General features: G+C 40.3%; 1 protein-coding gene across 7 annotated transcripts in view; it reads right to left on the reverse strand.

The window, feature by feature from the left end:
- Positions 1-20,236, reverse strand: part of ctnnd1 (catenin (cadherin-associated protein), delta 1) — a 31,754-nt gene that overhangs the window by 3,638 nt on the left and 7,880 nt on the right. For 3 of the 7 annotated variants that reach the window (XM_005944503.3, XM_005944500.3, XM_005944501.2), the window contains exons 2-19: positions 19,046-19,193; positions 15,647-15,721; positions 15,440-15,565; positions 14,932-15,221; positions 14,729-14,819; positions 14,257-14,447; positions 13,927-14,179; positions 13,156-13,227; positions 11,024-11,174; positions 9,188-9,389; positions 5,990-6,107; positions 5,692-5,848; positions 4,901-4,918; positions 4,516-4,581; positions 2,966-3,093; positions 1,292-1,442; positions 956-1,151; positions 638-822 (exon numbers count right to left, since the gene is read on the reverse strand). In XM_005944503.3, the coding sequence (XP_005944565.1) occupies positions 638-822; positions 956-1,151; positions 1,292-1,442; positions 2,966-3,093; positions 4,516-4,581; positions 4,901-4,918; positions 5,692-5,848; positions 5,990-6,107; positions 9,188-9,389; positions 11,024-11,174; positions 13,156-13,227; positions 13,927-14,179; positions 14,257-14,447; positions 14,729-14,819; positions 14,932-15,221; positions 15,440-15,565; positions 15,647-15,721; positions 19,046-19,186 (2,611 nt within the window). In that variant the 5' untranslated portion in view covers positions 19,187-19,193. The remainder of the gene's footprint in view (positions 1-637; positions 823-955; positions 1,152-1,291; positions 1,443-2,965; positions 3,094-4,515; positions 4,582-4,900; positions 4,919-5,691; positions 5,849-5,989; positions 6,108-9,187; positions 9,390-11,023; positions 11,175-13,155; positions 13,228-13,926; positions 14,180-14,256; positions 14,448-14,728; positions 14,820-14,931; positions 15,222-15,439; positions 15,566-15,646; positions 15,722-19,045; positions 19,194-20,236) is intronic. The other 4 variants (XM_005944504.2, XM_005944506.3, XM_005944505.3 and 1 more) reach the window with 2 other exon arrangements.

Consider the following 20,236-nt stretch of genomic DNA (forward strand, 5'->3'; position numbering starts at 1 on the left):
GTAAAAAAAAATAACTAAATAAATCACCACGACTAAAACAAAAGTAAAAGCAAATGTCCACATTCAGTCTACTTTGAAATTCAAAGAATGAAACTGTTTTTAAATCAGTACTAAAAATGTCCTGTGTTGACATTTCAACAAAAATTGCCACACACTTCCGGAGGCCTGGTCCCTTCTATACCTTAAACCTGACCTCAGTACTCAGGGAGGAGTCAGGCGGGTCCCACACACACAGTAAAAAACAAAACATGCAAAAATCACTTAGGAAACTGACTGGGAGGCAGTGCAGATCAAATATGCTTTCACTATTCTTGAAAATTCCCCATGTGGCAAAGCTGTAAATGTAATGAATCGAAAGTTGGCTGAGATGAGTAACTCCATATCAGCAAACAGCCCGTTATCATTCTGCACAATCAACTTCCGAGTTGCATTCATGCAGAGGAATCATTCAGACTCAAGTTTAGAGAGATCTAAGACGGAAATTATGTGAAACTCTGAATAGATACTTAAAAGGCCAATTTGAATAACAACTGACACCACTACATAATTTATTTTATAAAAACAAGAAGACTGGTAACAATCATTACACTGAAACCTTTTAAGCAAAGTGGCGGCTATTTTGACTCCTACCACTGACCTTTGTCTATAAGCGGCAGAGTGCTTTCCTCATATCCATTGGGTTTGTTGGTGGGAGGGTTTAAGTTGACCATGAAATCTGTCTTCTTCCAGCCATCCTTTTCCAAAGTGCGCCGCAGGTCCTTGTAGCCCCAAACTGTCTGCAGCACTAGGCCGGCTCCACGCACCTCCCGATCTGAACGATTACTAAAGACGAGAGGGACAGAGAGGGAGAAAGGTGCAATTTATGAAAATAACCCGTTATAGCAATTTCAAGATGCTCTAAAACGTGGACAGAAAAAATTATCCAAATGATCTGTATGCATCTGTCACTGCGTACCCATCCTTGTTGATGAGCACCAGTCTCTCGATGCCATTAGCAGCCCTGAGAGTCTTGGCTGCTTCCACACTGGAGCCCAGCACCTCATGGAGCGTGCTCAGTATAGACACCACCGTCTCTTCTGACACTGCTCGCACTGGCTGACTCTGACCAGCACCAGGCAGGTTATTTACCAGGTTAGGCACCGCATGTTTACCTGACAACACAGGGAAGATTAAGATTGCAGCATACTTACAACTGCTAACACTGGTATGTAATAAAGCTGGGGATTTTTTTTAAAACTCTGGTTAAAACCTTTTTACTGAAGCTCAGTTAGACAAAAGTTAAGTGTGTCACCTAGTAGCTCTTTGTTTCGTCCATCAATGGCCAGGTTGCGAAGGGCTCCGGACATGGCTCGGACTACGCGGTCGTTGTTATGAGCCAGCTGCTCCGTCATCATGGATAAACCTTTCTCCCTGCGCACCAAGGCACGGATGCATCTGCCATACTACAGACACACAAAGTGCTTTTATTGATTTAGAAGACCATCTTAACGACCATTGCTGCTAAATCTCATGCTTGGTTTTTAACAGACTTTTCACTCAGTGGGTTACTGTTACCTGTCAAACGCTACTTACACAGGGTAAAATAAGTATTGGATACATCACCAATTTTCTAAGTAAATATATTTCTAAAGCTGTCACTGATATGAAATTATCACCAGATGTTGATAACAACACATCCACTCCACACATGCAAAGAAGTCAAAGATAAATGTTCGTGAACACACCGACTGAAATTCATTTAATACTTGCTACAAAAGTGGTTGGTGATGACCGCTTCGAGATGTCTCCTGTAGGGAGAAACTAGTTGCAGGTGTGATTTTGTGCCAGTCTTCCACACAAGCGGTCTTTCAAAATCTAAGCTTTAGTTCTTTCTAAAGGTTTTTAGTTAGATTCAGGTCAGGCGATTGGCTGGGCCATTCTAGCAGCGTTATTTTTCCTTCTCTGAAACTAACAATGAGTTTCCTTGGCTGTGTTTGGGAATATTGTGTTGCTGAAACGCGCCCCCCCCCTCGTTTCATCTTCATCATCCTGGTAGATGGCAGCAGATTTTCATAAAGAATATTTCAGTTTCCATCGATCCTTTCTTCAATCATATGAAGCGTGCCAGTACCATTTGCTGAAAAACAGCCCCATACCATGTTGTTCCCACCTCCAAACTTCACTGCTGTTGTGGTGTTTTTGGGATGAGTTGCGGTGCCTTTTGACCTCTAAACATGGTGTTTATTATGGTACCAAAAGAGTTCCATTTTAGTCGCATCTGACCAGACTACATTTTCCAAGTATTTCACAGGCTTGTCTAAATGCTGTCCACTTCTGTATTATGGCTCCATTACTGATAGATTTCAGGCGTGTCATGATGTTCCACACCTCCCTTTCTTCAGGAGTTCAATACCTTTTCCCTCTGTCATTTCTAATTATTGCACATAATAATTTAGGGACACCTACGGTTTGATTTTTTGCATGTGTGGACTGGATGAGTTGTTACCATCCAGTGTGTTGTTGCTTTTGATGTAAGAGAACTAGCAGCTCGGAGACCCTCTCAAATAACTGAGTTTATCACCCTCTCTCTAAAGCTGAACCCAACCTTCAGAGGAAGCTTGTTTCTGCTGCTTTGACCTGTAGCTCTAGGCCATATGTAAGCATAGGAATGTAGATCAACCAGTAAACCAATACTTCAGCTCTTTAGGTGGAGTGTTGACTAAACAAATACCACTGTGATTTTTCTCATGTGCACAAAGTCAAAATAATTGTGTGTTACATTACAGATAACCTCTAAGAACAGACAAATCTAATACAAATCCTCATATAGAGCGTTTACTAATGTTCCTGAAATAACCTTTGATTGCAATGACTAATGTTAAAACAGCACCATTTATTCAGACTTCCCAATCTGGTTTATTTACTTAGCACATAAAGTTCTGGTACTGTAAAATCGAAAAAGATCAGTATAGATGGCAGTTCTTACAGTCCAGTGTCCAGCGCACAGGTTCTGAATAGCTCCAGCTGAAGCTTCCAACACTGTGGCGTTTTGGGACTCCTTCACCAGAGACATGTAGATGCGAACCACCTCCGGCTGATACAAGAGCTCATAGCCTACAGGAAACAGGCAGAGAGTGGACACGTGTGTGATGGGAACATTGATAATGTAACAGGTCCTTCATAAAGAAATAATCTTTCAGGAGTATAAAATACAGACATATTAATTATTGAACAATATGTGCAGGGATATGTTAAGTAGTAATTCTTGAAAATCAAACAGGATAAGTGTTCCTGAATGTGGTATCAAGATGGAGTGATATCTATTCTTTATCCAAGTACACAGACGGTTTTCTTTATGCCACCCTCCAGATAAGAACACAGCAAACGTCTATACTATCATCAAGCCGATAGGCACTCGGTAAGGGCTTCAGTAGAGACAAAACAAATGGTGCCCAACTGTCTGCTCATTAAGCTCCAAAAGCCTTGGACAGAAGATCTTCCTCCAAATATTAACTCTTAAAACAGCAGAGACGATTGACGGAGAAGCAGAAGACTCACCAGCGCAGGAGGAGCCTGACCACTATCACACCTACATTTGTCATAGTATAATAAATCTTCCTTTACATCAAACCCTGCGATAGAGAGAACGTCTCTGTTGTGGTGTCCTGAAAGCCTCTTAAAAGCACAGCGAGTCCAATCAGAGAAAAGGGCAGAGATCCCGTGTGTGTCTGTCTGTGAGATTGTTTCCACATGAATGCAAACAACATCCACTACTCCTAATCTCCCATGAAAAAGTGCACAACAACAACAGCTCATTCCAGAAGCACGTTATGATGACGTATGAAGTCGAAAACGACAAGAGAGGCAGAAATCTGCAAAACTTTCAAAAAGCAAAGGCTGTAACTCATTTCCTTTACTGTCCCCATCCACTTCCTGTCTTTCTTTTAGCGCTCACATTGGCTGCCCTTACATGACCCCTCTGCTCAACAGGACATCATCTCATGAGAATTCATGGTCCAGATTTAGATTTTTGTCCTGTAGATTATTCTAAGCTGTATTGCAATAACAGTCGTATGTCACAAAATTCTGTTTCCAAATTCTAATTACAGAAAGTATACTATAAACAATGCATCACCAATTGTTGATGCATTATTGCCATTTGCAATCAAAAAGAGTGGTCCTCTGAGTCCATGTGGATGGAGCGAGGTACAGCTTACATCAAACTGCACGTGCAGTAGCAAAGCCAGAGCAAACTACATTTTCAGAAGTCCGAGCGCTTTATCAGTTGACAACATATTTGGTGTCAAAAAAACCCACCAAGTTTACCTGGCATTTGTAACAAATAAGAGATAACTCGGGTGTACTATGACATCCTCTCTACATGTCTGCCTGTGAATGGAGCTGTGGCAAACAGTCATCTAAAGGTGGATTACGTCTGAATGAGAGACCGCTGTCACCACAACACGTTCAGTGTTTTGAACCCCATTTCTATAAAGGCTTAATTCAATAAAAGGTGTTCATAGAGCCTTTGCTTACCTTGAGCAGGTGAGGTCCTTTTTGGAATGTCTATTGTATCATCAGCTGTATCCTCATCTTTCCTTCCTGGAAGCAACATTAAACATTAACATCAACAAAAATGCCAAAACAATCTGCTGTTGACACCGAGTGTGATGGCTGTTTCAGACTGACACATGCGCTGTTAGTACACGTGTTCTGATTTGGTTAGACACGTGCTCTTCAGGGCAAACACGAAGATTTAAAAACTACAGTGCACTTTCTACAAGTGTTCCGCTATTAAGAAATAGGCCATGTTAGTGCTAGTAAAACATTTCTGTTATCTAAGCCATGATCCTACTGCTCCCACTCCAAGACAAAAGTACAAAGCAGAAGTAAAGTGCATAGCCAGGTAAAGAAAGCTTACCTTTGGAAAACCACTCATCTGCAGCCAGGCCGAAGGAGGATGTAGGGCAGGGAGGGGAAAGAGAAGAGCAGCAGAACAGGAGGAAGAGAGAGCATTTAAGTAAAAAGGAAAGCAGCCGTAATTGAGTCACTCAGTAAACACCTGTTTACACCCCAAAAGCAGCACTGCCACCACACAGAATCAGCATGTGACATGCCATGTATGAAGGCCGGATAAAGCAAATGCAGGGAAACGCCCAAACCAAACAAGTAATTTCATATTCACATAAAATTGTACATCAAATGTATTAATAACGTACAAGTGTAGAGTAGCTACAAACACATAATAACTACCTGCAGCAGCCTGAGTTAAGTTGTGCCCTACCACCTCACCACTCACTCTTATATCATCAGTCACTATCTTCTAAAAGTAAAGAGCCAAATCAGAAATAAAGGGAAAAAATAAAACTAAAAAACTAAACATTTGACATATTTATACCAACATTAACACATGGTTGTTGCAATTGACTTTGTAATACAAAGCCAGCAAATTGTAGTGGGGGCTGTAGTCTGACAAAAACAAATCAATACTCTCGGTGAAACACAAACAGAGCAGCTGAAGAGAGGATAAGATTTCTCTAAGGGGGGGAGGGGTTAACATTCCTGTGCTGATGACTGGCTTTGTTTGTGTAATGTGTTTGTCTAAGATTGTGTGTATGTGCAAGTATCAGCTCAGTGAGATGATGTGACCTCACCAAATGCTCTCGATACTGAATGAAAACTACGCTATCTCTGTCTGTCTAAGTCACACACCTTTGCTCTTGCGGGAACCGAAGCAACTGCCCTTATTGCTGGAGTAGGCGGGGCCTTGGTGGTTTGGTGTGGCCTCCAGGTAGCGCTCAGGGTTGGGGATTTCACGGTGCACTTGGTAGGACAGGTTCCTCAGCAGACACACACAGTTCTCTGTCAACTGCAGAGATGGAGAGAAAGTTAAGAATCAAAACGCCGCTTTTCTCATTGTAAATTCACAGGTAAATGTTACTGAACACACAAAAGCAACAAGGATCAAACAAAGGTGTCAAAGGATTTAATCAATCAGAAATCCACATACCTTATTGTCCACATCTTTACAGTCAATCTGGGACTTGACAATGTACATGAGCGAGTCGACCAATCCCGTGCACTCCCTGAGCTTCCTCCTCGCCTCACTTCGCTCTGAACTCACATTTCTTTAATCGAGAGGAAAGTTAAAAAGAGGAGAAACAAGAACGCAGATTAGAAGAGGTTAAAGGGGAGCGGAAGGAGTCTGCTATAGTGACTACAAAAGGATTCCAGCACATAATGCCCGAGCACACCCCCATTAAGTTTGAATGAAACTCCTGTTAAATGTACTAGTTTACAAAGAGAGTACAGTTTGACAAGATCGAGTTACATCTCTGGGCCAATTTTCTCAACTGCTCTCTGACTCAGCCGCACTTAAAAGATTCAAGAGAGCTGGAAAACTGAGTGTCGTGGCCTTTCGTCTTTTATGTTTCCCGTCGGCAGACACACCCTTTCACATAATACCAGGACACATTCTCTTTCACTGCACAGGGCACTCATCTGACTTCACTACATAGTTTGAGAAGTTTATTTACATGCTGCGGTAGGCACACATTTAAAATAAAAAAAAAATGCTGACCGAATCAAATCAGGACAGCGGCAGGAAAAAGAAAAAGTGTCCCGGTTTTCAAAAAAACAACGCTTGAAATTTGCTAAACTTATTTCAAACAAACGGAAAAAAGCAAGACAATATCTATTTACATATGTAAATAAAATAGTGTTTGACCCTAATCCTCTTCACTAACCTTAGCTATAAAAGAAGCCACATAAGGCAGACATTAAACATGTGTGCCACTGTTCACGATATGCCTGCATGACTTCTGGAGCCATAAAAGTTTAACTCTGCCTTCCATCTGTCGTTTACAGTTCGACAGCGAAGTGACACGAAATCATAAAGTGAAACTAAAGGTTAGGTTTACAGTCACAGAGATGAATATTTTCAGGAAAATCCACTAAGTATTAAAACTTAAAGAGGAATTTCTTGAGTAAATATAGTCATTAAATACTCTGCAGAAAACAAGTTCTCTGTCAAAGATCTCCTACAAGTCTTGAATTGGAAAAAAAAAAAAAAAAAAAATAGCTTTAAACAGAAATGACACACACATAGTTTCAATGACCCATATGTAGATAGCCAGTTTTGGGCATGTGGTAGCCACTATAATTTATACTATAATTAGGGCACTCATATTGCTGCGTGTATACATATCCATTAAGGCAAAACAAACAGCACTCATAATGACCTTAAATTAACCACTAAACCCAGCAGTGCAACTGAAGCTTCACTGACACAAAATCTCTGCACAACACTCCCTGTCTATTTGGCAACAATGAAGAGAGCGTTCTTGTTTGTCTGAATATTGTTAAGTGGAATTAGAAATGGACAAAAGCTTGTAGGAGCTTGGCATTCCCACTCCGTGTGAGCTCTACTCTTCAACTGGTCTGAACAACGTGAGCTGAGAAATTGCAGAGTTTGGCTGCAGGAAGGCCAATTACAACGTGCTACAATTGTCTGGGTCAAAAGGCTTAGTGACCCAGCACTAACTATGTCACAAACACGCTAGTACAACCGCCCAATTTTTAAGAGATTGTTTAGCTCTGGCATCTCCTGCGTAATGTCAGGCTGAAATTTGGAATTTATTTATTTAAAAAGGGACAGTGCGGTTTAACATAGTTCAAGTGCAAGACATGAAACTGATGTACCGCACATAGGTTTATAGCTGCTGCTAATTTTCAACAATTGTCTCTTGTTGGGCTTACAATCTAAATAGATACATTTTACAATAAAACATACATTTTCATAAAACCATATTACATCATAAATACAATTACAATTAATAGACAATAATTTAAAATAAAATTAAAATCATTAGTTAAAATGACTACAACTTTGATTTCCCTTTAACCACACTTTAACCTTCAGTGTAAAGGATCTAATGTCTGTAATCAATTTGATATCGGTTGGAAGTGTGCTCCACAGGTGGCAAGCCTTTATAGAAAAAGCTGACTGACCGAATGTAGATCTGCGATATAATATCTTGCAGTTGCCGTTCACCTTACTCCTAGTAATACGATTACTATCTTGTCTCTGGATGTATCTATTGAGACACTCTGGGGCCACCCTATTTATACATTTAAAAACTAATTTAAGAAAACAAAGATGATTAAAACTCTTAAAACTAAGTAGATTATATTTCTTTAAAGTGTGACAGCGATGTCACCGAACAGATATTTTATCCATTATTTTTAAAGATTGGTTATATAAGGATACCACAGGCTGAATTGTAGATGGTGCTGCTTGGGTCCAAACTGTCATATAATATGAAAAATGAGAAAATATCATAGAATGCATAAATAACTGAGCTGCTGAAGTGGGTATATAGTGCCAAGTTAACTTAAAACAATTCAGATGCTGTCCAGACCATTTCTGTAAATACTGAACTTTCTAAATCCTCAAGATAAGATGCGTTTCCACACCTGCGAGTAACCCTTTTATAATTAGACTTATGGCTGAGGGAAATCACAGATAACAGAGACAGGCCTGAACATACTGTTTATACTAGAAAAGTCAATGCCCCACTGTCCTCTGCTTGCCCCCCTCCCAGTAATCTCTGAAATTCCCTTCCTGTCACCCCACCCTCCCCTCCTGATAGCTCAGTTACTGGGCAATTTTTCTTTTCTTTGATATATAACTGACATTTAACCCAGAAGTGTTTACATGTACTAGTAATTAGAGTAAGAGTCTTTAACATGAAAAATATCTTTGATGCATCACTCCAATATACTCACTTTTTAAAGTCTGAATTTTTGAATCTGCTTGGAGTTTTTGTTCCTTCTACAGAAAAGATTGTTTTAATTAAAACATGCTTCTCCTACACATGTATGTATTTACACATAGCATCTTATAAAGACCAAGTAAATAGAGCTCTGATTTTTTTTTATTATGAAAAAGTTTTGAGTTTAATCTGACTGAAGACATTTGTCTTCAGTATTTTTTTTATTATGACTCTACCATCATTCTTCATCTTCACTATGCCTACTCCATGATGCATTTCCTGCTCTTCTGCTCTGTTAGCGCATCATTGCTTCCATCCTCCCTCACACATCCCACTGCTCTGTCAGTCTGTTGACCTGGCAACTTTCCACTTTCTTTTCCCAGCTACATATCTTGCTTCTCTAAGGTTGCTTCCATCCTTCCTTTGCTCCATACCTCAGGCAGCCTGCTGTGTTGGTGAGGGCAGTCTCCCATTCAAGATGTCTGGGCTTGCAGTTTTCCTCCCCACCACCTGCTCCGTTGCTCCCTCGCTCCCAGCCTGAATGGGGAACCATCACCTCGTCGGAGAGGGCGTGCAATGCATGGTCCACAATCTCCATTTTCACAGAATCATGAGACGACAAGTTCCACAGCGTTCCTTCAGGGGAGAAGAAGAAAAAAATGTTTGTTTTTTTAAAACATACAAAAACAAACAAACAAACAAACAAAAAAAAAACCCCAAACCAGACGAGAAGATTCAGTGAAAATTTTGCACTTTTCCTGCAACTGATATCACTGAGAAATTCTTAAAACTTTGTAAATATTGTTTTCTAATAAAGCACAAATATATTATTACTATAATGGACTGAGCCTTTGTGTGGTGGCTACACATGCAAGTGTGACTGGTCCCAAAGGAACAAGGAAGAGTCTGTGCTGCCTGACTCAACTGAAATGATTGGAATCACCCAATGACTGATTTTTGCACATTAGTATAACAGTTGTCATCAATATTGGAGTACTGTAACACCTCGGTGTGTGACAGAAAATAAGAAAATATGCAATACACCCACTTTATTTCCACACAAGTTTACATACATCCTACAGTCAGTTCAGGGTTTTTCTTGGCTCAAGCAGGCCTTTGTGGGGTGACTACGCTGGCTTACTCAAAAGAAATGTAAGTGTTTTTCTTTTACATCATAAAAAGTTGAGCTTAAGCCTGAGTAAATTAAACATTAAAAACACTGGTTAAAGATTTATCACAGCCTTCGTAACATTTTCTTTGGGGGAGGGCCAATGTCGTCCATGAGTGCCAACATTTTTTATATGCAGGATATACCCTGTGGACTATATTTTGATCATCATCAAGTCTTCTTGTGTTTTAAACTTAAAAGTGCTGAAGGTTTCTGCAAACTCAGGAATCCTATAGCAAATGAATAAACAGAGCCCTTCCAAAAAATATTTTAAAAACGCTGGGCTGGCTAATAAGTAAGCAGGAGCTACATTATTTCTTTTTGGCACAATGCCAACTTGATGTGGCTTTTGATCCCTCTTAGGTTCAAGACATTGCCTGTCCAAGGTTCATTTGCTTTACTTTTGGTTGCATCACTCCCTCCCTTTTTCTGCCTCCTGCAACAGAACCCCCCTCCGATAGTTTTTCCATATTTAGCTACCAGGAGTTTCCATGGAAAACAAAAGCCCTACCGACTTACTATTTTGGTTGTGCAATGTGGAGATTTGGTCCCAGAGGCAGACAGAGCTGCACTGTGAAAGCGAAGCTAACATCATTGTCACATTAAACCTTGGCAGTGTCATCAATTCTACAGCCATAACATTATGAAATAAATGTTGATTGCACAATGAAAAGCAACAATGTAGCCTATTGCCCATTTAAAATGCACAGTTTAAATAAGGTTGTATGACAGTTCTATGTATTAGTACAAACGTTGACCCTTTGTTAAATAGACAATCTGTTTTAAATCCTGACCTGACAAAATTTCTCTTTCCTTTGTGTACATTTTATATTAAAGTTTATCTTGGTGTAGGATTGTGGAGCTTTTGCAGGGAGCTGCATGGTTCTTGGTGGGATTGCTGCCAGTTGGCTAAATTACTTCTGTTGGGTTGCAAAGTCATGTCCAATAGCTGTCCAACTGGTGGCAATTGTCAGCTTTATCTAGTATGAAAAAGCTAAATTGGCACACATTAACTAAATTAATAATAGCCACCTTAACAAAAGTAAACAACCACACTGAACAAGACTGAAAACAGAGCCCAGGATCTCTATGCACCGTGTACCTGTGATAACATCCGTCAGATCCTGGTCATGAGTCTTCCTCAGCAGCCTGATCAGAGCCGGGACGCCATCGCAGTTCTTGATGGCAATCTTATTGTCTTGATCTTTGCCATATGAGATGTTCTTTAGTGCGCCACAGGCTGCGTAGTGAACCTGTAACATACACAAGCACAGCTTAATGGGCCATCAGCCACGATGGAGTGGTACTTGAAGGCATCGATTTCAAATGCATGGAGAGTGCTAGCAAGAAACAGTCATGACCTCGAAACTGTACTACACGCATTAAATAGGTCTTGGCAGAGCTCCTCATACAAGTAATTACTACAATTAGTGGTAAATTAGCAGGCTGCATTTTGTACACATTTACACATTAAAGAAATGTTAAAGGGGAGCTATTATGCTCATTTCAAGACTCATAGTTTTGTTCTTGGTCTCCACTAGCGTAGCTTTTCATGATGCACAGTTTAATTAATTATATATAAAGAAACTTTTTTTTTCCCCCATCCAGTTGCTCAGTTTTACTGGATCCTTATATATTAATATTTTTCAGAGTTAGGGGAAAACAAACAAACAAACAAACAAACAAACAAACAAACAAACAACCAAAAACCTATACATGCTGCCGGTGTTCTGGGAGTCCATCCTACCTCACAAAGTAGGGTAGGATCGGGTAGGAAACAACTACCCATTGTTTCTGCATACGCTGCGCATGCGGACAACACAAAACCCAAATTTACTTCATTTTTAAAGCCATTGTGAATATTTGTTATGGTTAGGGTTAGTCAGAAGTCACCGTCACATTATCATACGGGTAGGACGATTTGCCAAAGTAGGACAGTTTCTGATGTATTTAGCCTTAAGTAAAAAAAATATAAGGTATGTCTAAAGCTGCTAAAGTAATAGATGGTAGCAAACTAAGCTAATAGTTTATCTGCATAAAGACTATTTGTAACTGCGTTATATTTCCATTTCTAAATGCGCTTCTATTGTGGTTGAAATGCAAACAGCCTCTTAATTTCACTTTAATGTGGCTACAATTCTTTCTGACAACAAGAAAGCATCATCATTGGGGATGACCACAAGCTAGCTTGTGGGATGCTAGCTTGTCCAAGAGAAGTAGCCTAAATTTCAAATTTGGCATCTTTAATTTGAGCAACCACCTTTATCACAGTACATATTTGGTTAGAATATCAGATATTTACAACATGGTAATTATGGCCCACAAATATACAATACTTCAATAATAGTATTTATTAGTGCCATTATACCTCAACTATTACTTTGTTTTGTGCATTGTCTGTATTAAAACTTGTATGTATTATATAATAATAAATGTATGGCTAATAATGTGAAAACCTACAGAAAAAGAAGAATTGCACAATGGTTTGCAACATTAGAACATTTGTATCTGATTTATAATCAATGGTGGTGAACTCTGGTGTTTATGACAGAAAAAAAAATAAAAATGAAAAATGCAATACTTCCACTTTATTTCCACTAAGTTAACAAACGTCCTAGAATTTTTTTCTCCGCTGTTGCTTTGAAAGTTGTAATAGTCTGCATTCCTGGACCATTTTTTCATTATATTATACTTAATGTGGACTCGTTTTTCCATACACACAAACTTATTGGATGGACTCTTTAAAACCACTTTCAAATGTTTAGAAGATGCATTTGCAGTGTGACCCATTTCCTCAGTCAGCAAGTTATCGCGCACACACACACCAGACTTCAAACCTGTCACTGGCCACGGAGCACGAAATGTGAAATTAAGATGCTTCTTTGCCTCGGGACTGGAATGCATGATGTGGTTTCCTTGGTAGTGCCCTTACAAACATCAGCAAAATTTTGCCACAACTAGACCGAAATGAAAGGGAACTGGAGAAAAACCACTGAATGTTTCGGCCAAAACCGGATTTAGAACAAATGTCGCCCTCCAGGATTTGAAGTCCAATACATGCAGCTTGTTTATAGCTCACATTCATTCGGTATTACAGGTAAATCTACAGTTCACCTTGTCCTCACAGTTTAAAATACACTTCATCCCTTAAGCTTCGCTTTTAGCCCAATCATAACAACCTTCCAGAACAGCAAAGAGCGAACAGAAAGCCTTGGAGAAAAACAACAAACTGACCTCTCTGTGTGGGTTGTCGAGCATAGAAACCAGTGCTGGAATGCCTTTCAGACGACGCACATCGGACTTCACCTGCAAATCAAAAGGAGGGATACAGTGTGAATGGGCATTTGTTATATTATTAAATAGAAACCATGCAAAACAATTATTAAATCAAGAATGAATAGACAAGCAAGGGCCCAAAACAAGGATACAGAGTAACAAGTGAGAAACACTGAAAAATCATTGAAAAGACAATAAAAACCTCAAGTATTTTAATCTGTGAGGGAATTTCCCATCAACATTGAGGGGGAAAAGCATGCACACAAAATACAAAACAAAATACTTCTTAAGCCCTTGGAACAATCAAAAATGGCTCTGTCAGCTCGTGCTATTTTACAAGTTATTATCTCTGATTTTGCCGTTGCTTATATTTATAAAGCTTAGTGACATGCTCAAAGTTTAGCTCTGGTCTGTTCTATTTGTTTTAAATCACGTCTCAATCATTCCTGCACTGTGCAAACTACCACGAATTAAAATTAAGTGAGGGAAAAAACATTTTAGTTAGAAATAGAAATAAAAACGACACTTTTATAAAAGACCAGCTGAAAAGATATCATGTGCTTACAAGATGTGCTTTCAACATGACTTAAAGTCCACTACTTAAAAATCAGCCCTGTACATATCCAGCTGACATTATAATGAGAAAAATGAAACATTAAATCTAGTGAAAAAAATAATATATAAACATATAAAACCTTACAAACTTTATAACGGTGAAAAATCCTTTACCTTATCATTCTTAAAGGTGAGATGCTGCAGATAAGCAGCTGCGTTGCTCCTGACGGGATCCAGCCTATAGTTGAGCATGGCGATGACCTCAGGCAGCTCTGGCTGACGCCAGCCACCGGGGCCAGGGCCTTTCCTTAGAGTGCTGTCCAATGAAGCCATGCTCCCTCTTTCACCCTGAGCCAGTGGCGCACCACCACCCCAGTAGTAATCTCCTGCACCGCTCATGTCACCATCCAAGAGGCCCTCATAGCTCCTGAGAGGAAAAAGGAAGAGATCTGTAAAGGCTGACACTAAAATATATTATGGAAAATCAAAGATCACACAACTTACCCAGTCCTGCGAGGCGCAGCACGAGGGTAAGCATGGGGGTTGCGGGGCACAGTGCTGTAATGCATTGGAGGTGCCATGCCATAGTCGGGCTCATCAAAGCCCATGCTGCGTTGGTCATCCTCCAGACCGTATGGCTCTGGAACAAACCTTGGAATGGAGGAAAGCTCCATACCACTTCCCATAGGCCCAACCTACACAGAGACAAAGACTGTGATCCAAAAACAACTGAAACTATGGCTGCACTCTAAAATACATTTTCAGTGGCTTGTGTCTGAGCTTGGAAACTCAGACATACACATTATGATAACAGTACAATTAATTGGTGGGAAGGGAGTGTTGGAGACAGTTTGAATTCCTTCTTATGTTCTCGCTGTCTCGCCAGAAAAATGTGTCGTGTGTAAAATTCCCGCAAAGTAAAATTCTGCCAAGAGAAAAGTGCCAGAATAAATTGGGCAATGATTGCTTAACACACCTGTGGCTGAGCAGCATAGGGGTCCAACTGGTTCCTGCTGGGGGCTCTGTAGTTGGGATCTAGAGTCCTATACCCATCTGGATGAACCGGTCTGGAAAGGAGGAGGAGGTTGACAATGAGACAAAACATTATCATGGAAAAGTTTAAAAACAATCTGCATGCCTTGAAGCCTAGATAAACAGGAATTTCATTGAACATGTTACCTGTAGCGATCATCCATGTGAGCTCCCCTGTTGAGGCTTGTATAGACCTCAGATGGCGGTCCAGCGCGGTAGTCGTCATAAGGTCCCACTGGAGGTCCGTAGTGGTAGTTTCGGGGCACAGTTTGAGTGGGGTAGTCCATTGGCACAGCAACTCCAGGGCCCTGCCTGTAGACTCGGTCCGCGGGTGTAGTGTATCCACCTGTCACGGAGCCTCCACCATCCATTGACAGTGTGTCTGACACAGAAGGGATGACTGTGCGGGTGGTGGTAGTCTTTACTACTTTCTTTACCTTAAAAGGGGATGACAGTAAAGAGATGAGATATCAACGCTGACTAATTACAAGTATGAACTTTTCTGCTTTACAGAGATAGCATCCAAAGCAAACCTTGCAATAAACCAGAACAAAAACAAGAATGAACCAGTTTGGCCAGAATGCCACTCTTCCCCTTGTGTTACAGCTGGAAACTCCTTCGCAAGAAGTGACTACTATTAGCATCTAGCTCTTACTGTGGTTTCTGTACGCTTCGTTGTCCCATCTTCACTGGTCTCTACAGACACAATAGGTGGCATCTGCTGGGGTTGTTCCTCCACCGTGAATGTCTCCTGCACCACCTGACCAGGCTCCATCCTGAACTGCATACATTTCAGAGTAAGATACAAATGTAGGTTACACACTCAGTAACCTTGGATCAACACTATCTGAAAGGTGCTTACGTGATGTGTCCCGTTGATGTAACCCTCGTTCAATGTCAGCCTTTCTATGTCTGCATCACAAGGAATGCGGCCGTTCTGTAGAAATAGAGGAAGAAGAAAAAAGTACACATGACATGGCCCAACACACAAACTAAATGAAAGAGTATGTAGCCATGAGCAAACATGGACAACAGTACTGACAGAGCAGGTTTTCCACATATATTGAGCAATATGCAATACATATACATGCTTCCAAGTTTTAAAAAAGAATAAACAAACAAAAAACAAAAGAGTCGCAACCATCGCCAACTTTCATTTTAACTTATACCATCAATCGAGATCAAATAAAGTCATATAAGGCTTAACTCTAATACCTATTTTCACTTAATAAAAAAGTGTGTAAAAAAATAAAAATAAATATATACGTATATATACGTATGTATATACGTATATATATACGTATGTATATACGTATATATATACGTATATATAGTATATATATTATTATATACGTATATATATACTAAGTATATATATACACACTATATATATACACACTATATATATATATATACACACTTATATACTATATACACACTGTATATATATACATACATATATATACACACACACACATACAAAAACACACACACACACACATACACAAAATGAATGAAGGTGATGGTAGAGAGAATAGGTGAAGAAAACTAGACTTGAGACTTCCTCATGTGAGTCACCACCATCTACATTGCCTGTCCAGGAGTGGCAATGGGTGTGGTGTACTTTCTATTCCAGCCACAGATGGAGCCCTGTCTCTGTTACTACAGCAGGTCAATCATCACTACAAGGACACAACCAGGAGGGTAATTGCTCAACTCTGATTTAGAAATATGCGTCATACTGATAGAAAAGCCGTAGTCTCAAATTTACACAAGAAAAGATGTGAACACCATGCTGAAAAATGTGCTGGTTAGAGGTGCAATAAAACTGCAGCCAAGCTCTTACAGGCAACACGTAGATAAGCAAAACAGCCTTGTGATGAAGGCTCAGGCAGAGAGAAGATCAGAAAGTACCGAGCAGAGGCGAGCGTGTGGGAACTTGTCAGTAAAGACTGAGGTTGTAGTGCGCTGCCTTGAGAAAGTGGCAGAGGCATGTTGAAAGCCTCTGGGCTATAGAAACACAGAGCAGCGATAAGAACTAGAACAGACTACAGTTCTCTTCTGCTGTCACTGCTCTTTATTAGCCTGGGACTGAGAAGCGTCCCACTGAAGGCATGCCACACATGCTACAGTGACAAAAGACAGAAGGAAAATAAGGAAGAGACCAAGTTTAATTGGTATGTTGCAAAGGCCTCCTCAGGGCCAAAAAGTGTGAGCAAGGACACACCTGCTCTTTCAGGCATGCTAATGGCTGTACAATCAGAAAGCGAAAGAATGAGTGAGCGTAGGCATCTGTGAGGTAAACTCAGAGCATGAAGTCACTCTGAAACAGGTAACTGACTCAAGGTGTGTGAGTGCATCATTCTCGGAAATCAACAGTTTTACAGAGAATTTCTGACTCAAAGTCTGACTGCGGCCCAGGCAGGGCATTGGTCTCATATGAAATCTGCTGGTTGTTACTGCAAAGGTGAAGTCTTGTTTCTGGCATAACAAAATGAAATATTAATTTAAACAGAAAACACATCTGCATACTAAGTAAGACAGATTTTTTGGTACAGGAAGCGTTCTGCTCTCTTTATTTTTGAGCAGAGTCTGGGTGTATGCAGGTAAACAGGGGTTTTTCCTGGATCACAATAAGCTTCTGTATAAGCATAATTAGCCCGTCTACCTTTAAGGAAAAAGGTCAAAGTTACCTGAAGTGAGAAAATAAATAATTTTCCTGTTATTTTGGACCATTTATTTTTAGTTTGAGTGAAGTAGACCTCATGTAGTTTAAAGAAAAATCTCATCCTGGTAATTTTCCTTTGGTGGAACCCAAAACTTCTTTGGAGGGACAGCAGAGTATTTTAATATTCAGAAAAAAATGCTCTAAACTGCAGGTTTTAGATATCACCCAGAATCAAATGACTAGTTCATTACCAGGCCTCTGAATAACTTCAAGACACGTTGAGGTCATTTTGCCATTTAAATCAGCTGTGTTGGATCAAGGACACCTCTAAAACCTGCGGGACACCGGCCCTTCAGGCCTGGAGTTGGACACGTAAAGGCTAATGGACTAGCTAAAACACAATCTTGAAAGCAAAGGCTGTTGTCAGTTTAGCTTGCATTTGCAAACATTAACTGATAACTGATAGCCACAGGCTACTCTGGAAATCCCCTCTCTTACAAATTTCCACTGCTCTCTAAAGGCTAAATAAGCACACTATCCAATTTTTATATTTATATGTCTTTCTATCAGAAGCCCAGAATGGGTTTCTAATAGAAAAATCTGGTCTGGGCTTTGCTGCTGCCCCCATGACCTGCCCCCGGATAAGCAGAAGATGGATGGATGTTTTTCTATTTTTTTTAATTTTTTTTTAAAATATAAATCAGAACAACAGAGAGATGCCTTTATATTGTAAGGTAAAGGCCCTAGAGTAATACAGAGAAAACCCCTACAATCACTTGGCCCCCTATGAGCAAATGCTTTGGCGACAGTTTGAAGGAAAAACTCCCTTTTAACAGGAAGAAGCCTCTGGCAACTCTGGAAACAAGTTGCAGTTATTTTGTAAAACATTGCAACAACTTATAATTTGTATTTATTTTTTTATTTTATCTTCCCCCTGAGATGTCTGATAAATGTAATAATGCATTAGTCTCACTGGCATAGTTACTTTGGCCAATACTGGGATGAACAATATTTAAAATGATTACGCAAGTTGTTAAAAAAATAGTGGATTTATAAAGATGTTTTTGTTTGTTTGTCTTCTCAGACTTTAATTGTAATTCAACCCAAAATAAATCAAGAAAAAAAACAAAGACAAAACATCAAATAAGACTGTTCTGCATGCAAACACATTGGGTTTGTAAGGTTGATGGAAGGATATGATGATGAGGATGATTAGACTTATGCTGAATGAGGAATGGGTGGTTTACTGAGGAAATTGAGAACAGGACAGATGGATGATAGGAGGAAAAGTGTGAGTAAAAACTGCGAGGAGAAACAGCAGGTGTAAAATAACTCCTCGGAAGACATTACTGAAAGGTGTCTTCGCTTGACTTAGCTTAAGTTTGAAAACTCAAGCAGAATTCAAGCAGTTATCAAGAGTCCAGTTAGATTAAACCCAGAGAGGAGGTATGTTTAACCCCAGTCCACACAGAGAGGATGGGGGTGACCGTGAGGATGAAACTCGCTCGGATTACAGATGAATCCAAGGGGTGTTTCGATGGAAAACAATGCGTGAGGGATGGTGGTGGTAGGGCAGGGTTTGTTTGGTGTTACCTGCATGTTGGGGAGGGGGCGGGGCAAGGTGCCAGCACACGACCTCCGCTCCTCCTCCAGAGCTCGGCTCAGCATCTCAAACTGCCTCTCCTGCTCCCGCACCGAGGCCAGCAGGGAGGCCGTACTCGCACACTGCTCCATTCACACGCTGAGAGCAGAGCACAGGACAGGAAAGGATAGGACAGAGTCAACACCAGAGAGCAAGATGAGATACAACCAACACCAGGATTTAACAAAGAACAGACAGAATCACCCAAGTACAAAACATATAAAAAGAAGAGCTGGCACAGTGTGTCTGGAAAGTGCTAATGAAGTTGATATTTAGAGGCTAAAAAGCAGCTGGAGCTGACGCAGGGAGGCAAAGCGAGGCAAGATCAACGAGGGAACAGGAGCGAGAAAACGTGATTAGGTTAGAGCATGTGTGAGAAATGCTGCAAGGATGAGCAGTAAAAAGAAAGCATATTTATTTCATTAAAAAAAGATTATTCAATTCAAACTCAAGGTGGAACCAGCAAAGCAGCCATGGATGAAAGCTCCCATCACCTTTTTTTTTTTCCCCCCCCCCTCCACCTACTCCTGTGCTGGGTTAAAAATAATAAGTGCGATGCATGATGAGAGAGAGAATTACAGCGTGTTTTCAGCTGCAGCGTGTGGAGCTTGTTAGCACTTCCTCACTCCAAAAATGCAGATGAAGTGAGAAAGGAAGAGGGAGATGAGTGCAAGAGCAGAGAGAGGAGATATCATGAGACAAGAGTCACGCCAGCAAGTTAAACTAAATTTAAAAAGCCTGAGGTGTTTAAAACTCTCAGGGTGTGACCTCCACAGCAAGGAGATAACAGAAAGGCCTGCATCCCTGACGAGGGAAAAAGTCAACATGTGTGAAAGCACTGTTCAATACTACCATGACAATGATGAATACATGCAAATTACCTAGAAAAGTCCTCTGTATTTAACCTCATTAATTTACCTGTTAAATTATTGTATGGATTGTGGGACAAGACCCTGCCACTTTTCCAATTCTGACTGACCACCTTTGTGTCTATTACACAGTTACTCTAAAGGGAGTCTGGGCTAATATTGCTATAGGAAAGCAAACTATGCTTTGCCAGTTTGCTGATGTGTTAAACAAGGGGGGCTCCAAATCGTTTTAGTTAATCCCCCACATGCAGCTTTACCAGTAAAACAATGATT

The sequence above is a fragment of the Haplochromis burtoni genome, unplaced genomic scaffold, assembly GCF_018398535.1.
Source record: "Haplochromis burtoni strain Fernald_Lab_line unplaced genomic scaffold, NCSU_Asbu1 Contig_233, whole genome shotgun sequence".
In the NCBI taxonomy this organism is placed as follows: Eukaryota; Metazoa; Chordata; class Actinopteri; order Cichliformes; family Cichlidae; genus Haplochromis; species Haplochromis burtoni.